Source organism: Diceros bicornis, chromosome 30 (assembly GCF_020826845.1).
Source record: "Diceros bicornis minor isolate mBicDic1 chromosome 30, mDicBic1.mat.cur, whole genome shotgun sequence".
Lineage (NCBI taxonomy): Eukaryota > Metazoa > Chordata > Mammalia > Perissodactyla > Rhinocerotidae > Diceros > Diceros bicornis.
Window position 1 is genome coordinate 8,284,011 of NC_080769.1, and position 12,029 is coordinate 8,296,039.

The window sequence follows — 12,029 nt, forward strand, 5'->3', positions numbered from 1 at the left end:
TTCTCAGTGGTCAGTTGGGTGATTGCGTCTCGGCCAGCAAGCACCCACTGTGTGGTCAGCCTCCCGGGGTGGCTGGTGGCAGGGGTCACCATGGCTCACCAGAGTGTGTGCCATGTGGCAGGGGGCACTTTGCAAAGAAAGCCTCACCAAGTGTGCTGACGACCCTAAGAGAGGGCACCATCACTAGCCCCTATGATGCCTCCTAGTCAAGGCGGGGTTCAAGGGGTGTGAGGGGGCTTGGTGCAAGCCCCCAAGAGATGGAGGCAGGCGAAGGGCAGCCAACACTCAGCTGGGGCAGGACCGCTTGGGAACAAACTCTGACTGCAGCCCGGAACCTGGTCGGGCCCCGTGGACACGGCCAGGGCACGCGGGCTGCCAGGCGAGGGCCCATACTTACGACAGCCTTGCTCGTCCGAGCCGTTCTCACAGTCCGTCTGGCCGTCACATCTCCAGAAATGAGGAATGCAGCGGTTGACACGGCCCCCACAGCTGAAGTCTCCCGCCATGCAGGTGACAGACACTGTGGGGAGACAGGAGCCAGCCTTAACCCAAAGGGAAGACCGATCTGCCTCGCCAGTCCTTACTTTGCAGAGAAAAAACCCCAAGTTTTCGGAAAGAGGGTGTCAGTCCCAATCCCACTTTTCTGGGTCAAAATGAAGGGCATTTAATGGAGCTTGTTAAAAATCAGACGTTAGGTGATGCAAAGGGTTTGGAACAAGATAGACGTGGTGGTTGCACAGCATTGTGAATGTATTAACAGTACTGAACTGGTCACTTTAAAATGGTCAATTTTAGGGGCTGGCCTGGTGGTGCAGTGGTTAAGTGTGCGAGCTCTGCTGCGGCGGCCCGGGGTTCGCAGGTTCGGATCCCAGGCGCACACCCATGCACCGCTTGGCAAGCCATGCTGTGGTGGCACCCCATATAGGGTGGAGGAAGATGGGCATGGATGTTAGCCCAGGGCCAGTCTTCCTCAGCAAAAAAAGAAGAGGATTGGCAGATGTTAGCACAAGGCTGATCTCCTCACAAAAAGAAAAAAAAAAAAAGGTAAATTTTAGGGGGCTGGCCCGGGGGCGTAGTGGTTACGTGCGTGCGCTCCACTTCGGTGGCCCAGGATTCACAGGTTTGGATCCTGGACGTGCACTGACGCACCACTTGTCAAGCCATGCTGTGGCAGCATCCCAAATAAAGTAGAGGAAGATGAGCACGGATGTTAGTAGAGGAAGATGGGTACAGATGTAAGCCCAGGGCCAGTCTTCCTCAGCAAAAAGAGGAGGATTGGCATGGATGTTAGCTCAGGGCTAATCTTCCTCACACACAAAAATAATAATAATAATAATAAATTAAATTAAATTAAAAAAAATAAAACAAAATGGAAAATTTTATATTATATGGATTTCACCTCAATTAAAAAAAAAAAAGAAAGAGCACCAGCCCTGATGGCCTAGGGGGTTAAAGTTCATTGCACCCCGCATCAGCCAATCCGGTTCAATTCCTGGTCGCGGAACCACACCACTGGTCTGTCAGTAGCCATGCTGTGGCGGCAGCTCACATAGAAGAACTAGAAGGACTTAAATCTAGAATATACAACTATGCACTGGGGCTTTGGGGATGAAAAAAAAAAAAAAGAGAGGAAGATTGGCAACAGATGTTAGCTCAGGGTGAATTTTTCCCAGCAAACAAAAAAAAAGAGCCATTAAAGGAAAGTTCCAGTAATATCTTCTCTCCCCATCTCCCAGTTCATGGCTAAACACATCAATCCGATGGTCGATTTCCACCTTGTCTGGCACCTCCTATCATCAAAAAAGGGGACGCATGTCACGTCCAAAGGGCACTCACTGCACGTCTCCGGGGACTCATCAGAGCCATCCTGGCACTCAGCGCTCCCGTCGCAAACCCACTTGTAGGAGATGCATTTCCCGTCTCGGCACTGAAACTCCTTTCTCCCACATTTGTCTTCCACTGAGAGAGAAGGAAAGAGGAAGGAAGGGCTAGAATCAGAAATGGATCATATCATCTGTGTCTATTTCCCGCCAACTGAAGAACGCACCAGAAATAGAATCCTATTGTAACAGTTCGGTTCCCAGGAAATGAAACACACACAATAAATTAAATTTCATGAAACAAAAGCACAGCGGAGGATGCAAAGAATGTATCCAAGAGAGAGACTTGTCAACAATGTGTAAGAGTGGGTTATGGGAACAAAATACTAGAACTTCCGTGCACATGAATAAAGAAAATTATTTAGCATATTACAAGCCTGTATTGGAAATGGTAATGAGGGAAACTGACACTGTAAAACCATTATGCTGAAAGGAAACTTGAGGAGCTTCCTCCACCAGATAGAGAGGAAATACAAAGAGATAAAAATTATGAGAAATTATTAATGTGGAGGCCAGAGAGCAGAAACCCAGCAGCAAAGATAATCATATACCTGAAGGTCAAATCAAAAGAAATGGACAGAAATAGCAGCAAAAGATGTAATAAGAAAAACTTTTTCTAGGAAAACAAAGACTTGGACTTTTAGATAAAATTGAAGACAAAGTAAGCATTTGAGAAATTTCCCAAAACACATGATTTTTGTGCGTTGGAAAAGAGATCAAAATAATATTCACTGCACTTAGTTTTAGATAACATGCTTTGGTTTAGAATGCATCGTTATGTGTAAACTGGAATCGAAGCAAACTTTTATCAGTTGGTGACATGTGGTAATAAAAATCTTTTCATCTCCGCGGGTGTGGGATTAGGAGTTTGGAAACCAACTGGTTAAAATTATGATCAAAGACTTTAGGGCAAAATGCAGCGTGAAATATTGGATTGGATCCTGGAAAAAGAAAGAACCATTAGAAGAAAGATTGATGAAATCCAAATAAAGTCCAGAGTTCATAGTAATATGTCAATGCTAATCTCTTAGTTCTAACAAATGTACCATGGTACGTAAGATATTAACGTTGCAGGAAACTGGACGAGAGTAGACAAGAATTCGCTGTAATAGCTTTGCAACTTTTCTGTAAATCTAATATCATTCCCAAATAAAAATGTTATTTTTTTTAAAGTCCTTGAGGTGAAAGATTACATACATTAGAAGACTTCAGTTCTTTAAAAGGAACAATGAAGGGGAATAAAGATTTGTGGAATCTCTGGTGGTGGGGGGCAGATTTTAGGGCTTGAAGCCATGTGAAAGCAAGACCTTAAAATGACGAAGGAAGAGGGGCCAGCGCTGTGGCGTGGTGGTTAAGTCTGGCCCGCTCTGCTTCGGTGCCCTGGGTTCGTGGGTTCAAATCCCGGGTGCAGACCTACACCACTCATCAAGCCACGCTGTGGCAGCGTCCCACATACAAAATAGAGGAAGATTGGCCCAGGTGTTAGCTCAGGGCCAATCTTCCTCACCAGAAAAAAAAAAAAAAAAGAATGAAGAGTTATGAGTCTCCAGCTCACCCCATTCTTGGCCCAAATGGAAGAACTGTGGTTGCTATCTAAGTTAACACCAAGACATATGACGGCAGAGAGGTGAAGGTGGCCCGCAGCCGGAAGGGAGCAGAAAGGACATGGCTAGAAACTTCCATTCCAAGAGCATGAATGTATGGCCGGCACTCTCTCCACCCATCCCTTTTCCTTTCATCCACATACATCTGCAGACTTCTGTTTTCTCTGTAAATCGAAAGCTTCCCTACGAGCAAGAAAAAGAAAGTACCCTTGAGGTCGCCAGATTTCCCCAGCCGTCCCCCACCCCAAAGCTGTGTGAATTGCAACACTGTGGAAGTAGCCTTCTTCTGCCCCTTTTGCAATGAACCCCACGTGTGACACACATCCTGCCCCTGTGCTGGATCCCGTAAACATTTCACAACCTCAGACCCCAAATCCTTGCAGTTCCTTCTGCCTGCAACATGCCCTCCCGACTCCCACCCCTTTGATGGTGACCTTCCCAAAAACTGGGTGTGGCACCCCCATGAGCTCCTAAAACACTCATTTCTCACTCCTATCACACTACATTGAAATCCGCTGTTTACCTGTGTATCTCCCAGCCTAGACTCAAACTCTTGTGGGTAAGGAACGTCTTTTTCATCCTTTCAGTATGACACAGCCACAGCCCAACGCCTGACACAATCACAATAATTTTGTTCACTAGGTAGGTGAAAATCAGGGCGGGTCCATCACCTAGCTGGGCAAAGGTTCCCGAATAGGCCAGCTCTTCCCTGACCTACCTTTTAGGAGGGTAACAAGGGCAGACGCTGTCAAAATTTAAAGTGCAAAGTCCCTGGGACTCAGAAAAAATACTAACACATGTGTTCAACGATGTTAAGTTCAAGGTGGCCCAAAGTCTTCCTTATAATAGAGAAAGGGAGGGAACCACTGGTGGTAATTTAAAATATGACTGCAAATTCTGTGACACTCCCTTCAAAAGATGAGCCTAGTTCACCATCCCTGGAATGTTCTCTGGATTTAGTGACTTGCTTGTAACCAATAGAAAAAGGCAGACGTGATGAGGTGTGGCTTCTGAGCCTAGATCATGAAGGCACTGCAGCCTCCTCTGTGATGTCTTGGATTGTACCTTCTCTTGGGTCACTTGCTCTGGGGGAAGCATGTCACGAGGTACTCTGAAGCAGCCTGAGGAAGAGCTCCATGAGGTGGGGACCTGAGGCCTTCTGCCAAAAGCCATCTAGTGCGCCATCTTGGAATGGCGTCTTCGGCCTCCGTCAAGCCTTCAGATGACTGCAGCCCCTGCAAATATTTTTTTTCCTGCAGTCACCTGGATTACAACTTCATGAGAGACCCTGTGCCAGAACCATCTGGCTAGGCTGCTTCTAAATTCCTGACTCACAGAAACTGTGAGATATGAAATGTGTGTTGTTTTCAGCCACTAAGTTTTGGGGTAATTTGATATGCAGCAATAGATAATTAATACACAACCTGACTTTAAAAGTGTGTATCTATATCTAAATGTAGATATATAGCTATATATGCAAAATCTATTTTTTTATAAATTGTTTTTTTTTTAATAACTTTTTATTTATTTTTCCCCCAAAGCCCTAGTAGACAGTTGTATGTCATAGTTGCACATCCTTCCAGTTGCTGTATGTGGGACGCGGCCTCAGCATGGCCGGAGAAGCAGTGTGTCGGTGCGCGCCCGGGATCCGAACCCGGGCCACCAGCAGCGGAGCGCGAGCACTCAACCGCCAAGCCACGGGGCGGGCCGGAAAAATCTATCTATAATAATAATGTGGATTCTCTACGGCCATTGAAAAAGATGATGTCAACATCCTAAGTTGTGATGTGGAAAGCTACCCACAATATTTTGGACCATAAGACTAGGACCATACAACCTAGATGTGTAGGAGGCTGTACCATCTAGGTTTGTGTAAGCACACTCTACGTTCACACGATGACGAAATCACCTAACGACGAAACCACCCGACAACATATTTATCAAAACGTGTCCCCGTCGTTAGGCGACACGTGACTGTAATAGTTTGCGGTGCGATCCTATTTGTCTAAGAAACACAATCTTATCTGTGTTTCTGCATAGGAAACAGTGGGAGGGGGGCTTCTTTAATTCACTTCAGGATTACTCCGTTTTCCTCTCAGAATGCTTTGTTCTTGAAATTTTTAAGTAAAGAAAAAATAATTAAGGGAAAGAACTAAAACAACAGTCAGTGCATATCTATGGCTGTAGCCCTAATTACTCTGATTCTATAACCTCCCAAGTGGCTTTTGTCGCCTTCGGTCATTCCAACGGGGTTGACAAGGCCAGAGACCTCTGGACACCCTTGAACATTTCACCCAGCCTCGAACCCAATCTCCAACCTGGGCTGAGGGCTCTGCGGGTCAGGGCCTCTGGGCCCCAGTTTGAAACCACCGTCGGGGAGAATGGGACACCATTTGCTGTACTTGATTACTTCCTCTGGCTTGCTTTGGTAAACTGTCCTACCATCTAGATGAGCGTATTACATTAACCCAAGACGGAGGATGCCGGGAAAACGTAAGATGGTTTATGATTTTCCGCAACCCGACTCCAGGTGTCAAGGAATGCTCTGCATTTTTAGAGTTTTTGGAAGACCTGGGGAAAAGATCATCTTTCACCGCCCTAGAGTCTATGGGGCACAAGGAAACTAACATTTGGGTTGCTTTTCCTCGTAAAAGTTTTTAATAACTATTTCTTTATTTGCTATTTATTTACTTACGTATGTATGCATGTATGTATGTATTTGAGTTCTTAACTATGCAGGGACAGAGGGAGAAATCTGATGTGATATGTCTGGTAAACGGATTCACGGAAGAAAAATGTGCTCCTTCATCCATTTCTGCTTTGAGGAGTCACCCAGCACTTTCGTGTAGATTCCCTGAGAGGCAGTGTAGCGAGGTGGTTAGACAGACAGACTTGGGTATAAATGACTTTCCAGGCCGTTTCACTAGAACGACTTGGGCAACTGACTTAATCCTTCTGGGCCTCAGTTTCCTCATCTGGAAAATGGGGGAGAAGAGCAGTACCTAGTCCCAGGAGAGTGTTGTTGAGGCTTAAAGAACAGAACAAAAAAGGAGCAGGTGATGTGTTCATTCCATGGAACATGACTCTGCAATAAAAAGGGGCAAATGGCCGATAAACACACTGACACAGATGAATCGCTGGAACATTATGTGTGTGCGTCTGGCTTCTTTTGCTCAAGAGTACGCACTATGATTACATTTACATGCAGTTCTTGTTCAGCAAAACAATCTATAATGATCGAAATCAGATTATCGGTTGCCTCTGGTGTGTGAGGGTTTGAGTGAACTAGAAAAGCACACAAGGTAACTTTCTGGAAGGCTAGAAATATTCTATATCCTAATGGGAGGTGGTTACATCGACAGAGACATTTACCGAAACTCACCGAACTGTTGTTCACTTAACAGCTGTCCATTTTCTAGCATGTCAGTTACACCTCAATTTCAAAGGAAAAGGAATTCTAGGGCTTCAAAGTTCAAGTCCAACGCTCCTGCCAGAGGTTAAGAAACCAGCTGGGTGAGATTAGGAGAGATATAAGGCAGGCCAGGAAGAGGATAGAGCTGATAAAGATGGAGAAACACAAGGGGGGTTTGGGAGAATCAACAGAACTTGGTAACTGAATTACTAGGAGGCTGTGCTCCAGGTCGCCACAGTGGAGCCCAGGTGACAAGGAGAGAGAGAGGGAGAGAGAAGCAAATGGACTCTGCGGTGGTCACACATACTGATAACAGCATTGCTCAACCACTGATCCCAACTGATGTTTCCCCCAGGGGGGCCTCTTCGATACACCGCACACCCCACACCCCACTGACTCACAGCTGAATCATAACTGTGCCAGGATAGGGAAATGACTCACTTCGCTTCGCCGCTGGCACACGAGGTGGGCAAAAAGCAACTGGAATTTGAGGACTCTTAGAAAACATTCAAAAGGAAGTTCAGGCAAGGGGCATTCCCAGTGAGGATCTCAGAGGAGGAGCTTCTGTCGTCCCTATCACTTCCCCGCCTTGCTGCTGCCAGGCGATCGCAAATCCACTGCTCTCGTCTCCCAGCCTTTGCACAAGGACCCGTCTTAAAAACAAAATATGCCCCTGGAGATATTAATAATATCTTAAAGCCCTTTAAAGAGGGGTAATGATAAAGAACAATAATGCCTTTCCTGGACCACAAGCCTTCCCCTGGTGACAGGGCTCCAAGTATTTGCCAGCCACAGGTGGCTGAAGCCCTCACCAACAGGTGAGGATAGAGGAAGGAAGAAAGACTTCACCACTACCTATTTTTATCAGAACGGGTCATCCAACAGCTGGCCAACAGCTGCAGACAACATTTGCCTGAAAAGTGGATGGCTTTGACTGTTCCAGGCGCAGCCAGACAGCAATGAGCTGGGAAATAAGTTCCATGCCTTGCTGGCGGGGACGGGGATCAGGAACAGGGAGCACCGAGTGACAACACATCAGACGAGTGTGCCCACAGCAGGCAACACCGTCCTGAGCAAGCGGACAGAACTAGCCCTGTTTCAACACCACAGCCCCAGGAAACTGGACATTGTTATTTCCTCCCCATTGCAGAAGCAAGGTTTGGCTTTGCCATGTCAGTTTCATTTGAATTTCAGCAAAAGCAAACTGGAACAGGGCTCCCATATCTCCTCATCCTGAGGATGCCTAAAATTACCTAAGCAGTGCATGCCCCCCCCCAAAAAAACCCTCTAAACTGTAGCCCTTAGATCTCTCTTGCCACGGGTGACAGATCACGAACAAGGTTATCGAAACAGAAAAGGAGAATACACATTTCTGCTTTTTCGTCAGCACACAAATGAGGTGGTAAATGCTGTCGATGTTTTCTTTCCCATGCTACTGAAGATACTCGCTGTACAGGGAAATCGAATGGTAGGTGGAATGTTTCCTTGCAAAAAGAAACGGCTGGCGTTACCAGACTCAGCTGAAAATGATGAGAAATCAATTTACCAGCGCTTTTTTCCAAACTAGGTGACGTCAAGGTATTTTCCCCAGGAGTGGTCTCGAATGGTAGATTTTGCTGCCAGCTCCTTTGGGGAGGGGTAGCCTGTTTCTGTCACTGTTCACGGCTGTTACTTCCACAGTGTCTTAGCAACAAACGGTCACTTGCTTGACAGCCAGGCAAAGTGGGGATGCTATTAATGTACTTAATGTGTAATGTGAAGAACAACAAAGGCATCTAGAATTAGATCTTATCAGGGGAGGAACCCCACAGATCTGAGCAGAACTAACTAGAATAAGGCACGTAATGCTCCTTGAAGATTTGCAGTCTCAAAAAAGTTCTCCCTGTCTTTGGCCAATGTTGTCCTGGAACAAAGTACACTCTGTAATGACCAGTGAATCCCCTGGGGCATGTTGCCAAAGCAGACACAGCTCTTAGCAGCAGGCTCTCCTTTCTCTGAGTTTGGGTGTGCCCTTGGCACACTCGATACCCCACGCACAACATTAACTGCTTTTGATCTGGCTAAGTGAAGGCACACAGTTCAGCGCCCAGCTACTTCTATTGCCAAAGGAAACGGACATGAAATCCTTTTCCCGCAAATGCTTTGAAGACAGCTAAGGAGCAAGCCGGAGCAGCCAGGGCTGCGACAAATACACAACAGGGTTTTCACCCCAGTGGAGAGACGTAGATGCCAGCTCTCCGCGGTCTGGGGAGCACATCAGAACTGAAAGCCTCCTTGAGAACCGAAGATCCATCAGATCCTCAGCCACCCAGTGAGAGAGGAAACTAAAGTAAGCCACTCATCTTGCTCAAGACTTCGCTGCCATTATTGTCTCTTAGGGAAGGAGTCCAACAGTGTGAAATACAGGTTAACCCAGTGTCTCTTGAGCAAGCCTCTCTCCTCCGGCTTCACACACCTGGGTGGCCGAATTCTTACAATAATCTGCTCTGTGGGGCTGCCACCTCCCTTCCTCCCCTCCCAGCGGAAGCGGATGTGTCACAGGGTCGGATTCCGAATTCAAAGCCACCTCCCTGCCAATGAAAAAGGCTTCCTGCCATTCTGTTGAGCAGCCAATGCCCGGCTGGGCTGGCTCTGAGCAGGAAAAGGACCATTTATCTATTTTCCAGGGCGAGGTCACATGCCTCTGGCAGCTCACTTACAGCCACCGGATTACTCAGGATCGCGCACCAACTCGCCTCTTGCCCGAACCTCAATCTGAATCTCCCTAAAATGAAAAGTCCTCAGGACCCGCTGGGAGCCTCTGAACAAACAACGCAACCCTGAGGCGTCTGTCCGGTGTCGCTGTCGCCCCCCAGCTGACGGTCTCCGCCAAGTGCCCTTCGCGTCCGACCGAGGAGGGGCGAGTGTTTCCGAAGCAACATTCCGCCTCGGAAGGAACCGGGGCCCTGAGGGTGGCCTGGGGACACCTCCGTGAACTTGACCCGGGCGGGCAGGGCGAGGGCGGCCCCGAGGACTAAATGGCGACGAAGGCCTTGTGACAGATCCGGGAGGAAACCGGGGGCACCCGGGCGCTCGGCGGGCGCCTCATCCACGCTCGCGGAGGCGACACCAGGGGCCCGGGACGTGTCGCCCTGTTGTGGCAGGAGCCCGGGACGGACGCGAGGCATCGCCGTCGTCGCCTCACCGAGAACGAGGTGTGGAGCGAGCCCTGCGCCAGCCCCGCCCCACTCGTGCGCAAGCCCCGCCCACGCCGCGCGCGCCTCCGCAGTCGCCGCCTCCCATTGGCCAAGGGGAGTGGCTCGAGGCTCGCCTGTTCGAATCGCGCCCAATAGGAGCCAGGGGGCGGGGCCGCGGGCTGGGGGCGGGGCTGGGGCGGCGGCTTTGGGCAGAAGCGCGCATGAGGGGCGAGGGGAGGATGCGCGGCGACCGGCTCCGGGAGCCGGCGGCGCCCTTGAGCGGCACAAAGCCCGCTTGGCCGCAGCGGTGACCCCTGCCCGTGGACGCGCGCGGGGGAGCGCCCGCAGGGACCTCCAGGCTGAGCAGCCGGGCTTCGGGTCACCCTCGCCCCTAGAATGGCTCTAGAAGGGGGTCCCTCCTTCCCCAGAGCTGGAGATGCCGGTACCCCCGCTCTGAGGAAGACAAGGGAGAAACCCGGGGGGGAAGCCACACCCCGATTCCCCTGACTGCTCCAGATCCCCCCAAGCCCCGCGCCCCCCTCCGCGCTCCCCCACGCGGCTTCGCCCTTGGCGAAGGACTTCGTGCCATTTTCCCACAAGCCTCCCAAAGATGGAGTTATTTTTCGCTCTACCCCCCAAAAAAATTACCAAAGGGCTCCCCGAGTTCGGGAGGCTCATCCGCACCCCGCGCGGGCGCCTGGAGCCAGCCTTACCTGCAGCCCCCGCCGCGGCGAGCAGCAGGGCGATGGCCCAGCGCAGCCCCCAGCCCGCGAGTCTCATGGTCCCAGCCTCCGCCAGCAGCGCCCCGGCCCCGGCCCCTGTCAGCTGTGTCGGCCCTGGAAACCCGGGCTTCGCGCGGCCCGGCAGCGACTGCACGCGGGGCCCCAGTCATTTGCGGCATTTCAATGTGAGGTTTCTCGCGGGGGAGGAGTTTGCAGTGGGGTGATTTTCAAATATCTTCGCCTCACTGCCGGAGGAGGAGTTTGGAGAGGAGGAGTTTCGAACGGCTGATGTTACATGGGCTTCTTAACCCCTGAAACCCTGACTTGCATTCCAGCCCTTTCCAAAGCCTCTCCAGGGCAGGCCGCTTGATTTGTCATTGGTTTGGTAGCCCGGAAGAGCTGAGCCCCCCCCCAAATTGGAGATGAGCCTCCTGAAAGATGTCTCTTTAATTTGTCTTAACTTTTAATTGCCACATTTCCCTTTGGTACCCAAAGAAGATTGTTGATAACCATCTGTCCTTCCAAATGGTCTAATTGGTTAACGACATCTCCCCTCTGCCTCGAAAGGAAAAAGTACAAATCTTGGAAAATGTCTCCCTCTCCTTTCTCTACCAGCTTTTTCCTTTCTAGGAATTGCAGATAGATTTTAACTGAGTTTAGTTGTACATAGTTTTTAGGTGGTTCTTCCAAATCGCCATATAAACTAATCAACGAGGCATTTAAGAAAAATCTTCAAAAGTACAGCCAAAAACTGATTTTGTTTCTTGGGATCCAGGCTTGACATATGAGCCAAAATATTTTTAAAGTTAAGTGACCTGATACCTGGAGTCTGGACGTAAATATTGATGTATTCTTTTAGGAGAAGGAGTTGCATAAACAGAAGGGCAGCTTCCTCTCCCCAAAGTAAAATTCAAACAAAACGAGGGCTTTCAGAGTTGAACTTGACTGCCTGAGCCCCGGAGGGCTGATGGAGAGCAGCTTTCAAGAATCAGAGAGTCTAGTTTTTTTTTTTTTTTTTGCTGAGGAAGATTGGCCCTGAGCTAACATCTGTGCCCATCTTCCTCTATTTTATATGGGATGCCGCAACAGCATGGCTTGATGAGCACTGTGTAGGTCTGTTCCCGGGATCCAAACCTGCGAACCCCGGGCCGCCACAGTGGAGCGCACGAACTTAACCACTACGCCACCAAGCCAGCCCCTAGAGAGTCTGTTTTGGGATTCATGAGGTTGCCTGC

The 12,029-nt window shown here is 49.3% G+C and overlaps 1 protein-coding gene across 1 annotated transcript in view; it reads right to left on the reverse strand.

Annotated features, from left to right (window-relative positions):
* The window catches only part of LDLR (low density lipoprotein receptor), a 31,156-nt gene extending 20,196 nt beyond the window's left edge, over window positions 1-10,960 (reverse strand). The window contains exons 1-3 of the mRNA XM_058525668.1: window positions 10,786-10,960; window positions 1,837-1,959; window positions 398-520 (exon numbers count right to left, since the gene is read on the reverse strand). Of these exons, the coding sequence (XP_058381651.1) occupies window positions 398-520; window positions 1,837-1,959; window positions 10,786-10,852 (313 nt within the window). The 5' untranslated portion in view covers window positions 10,853-10,960. The remainder of the gene's footprint in view (window positions 1-397; window positions 521-1,836; window positions 1,960-10,785) is intronic.
* Between the last annotated feature and the right edge of the window lie 1,069 nt (window positions 10,961-12,029).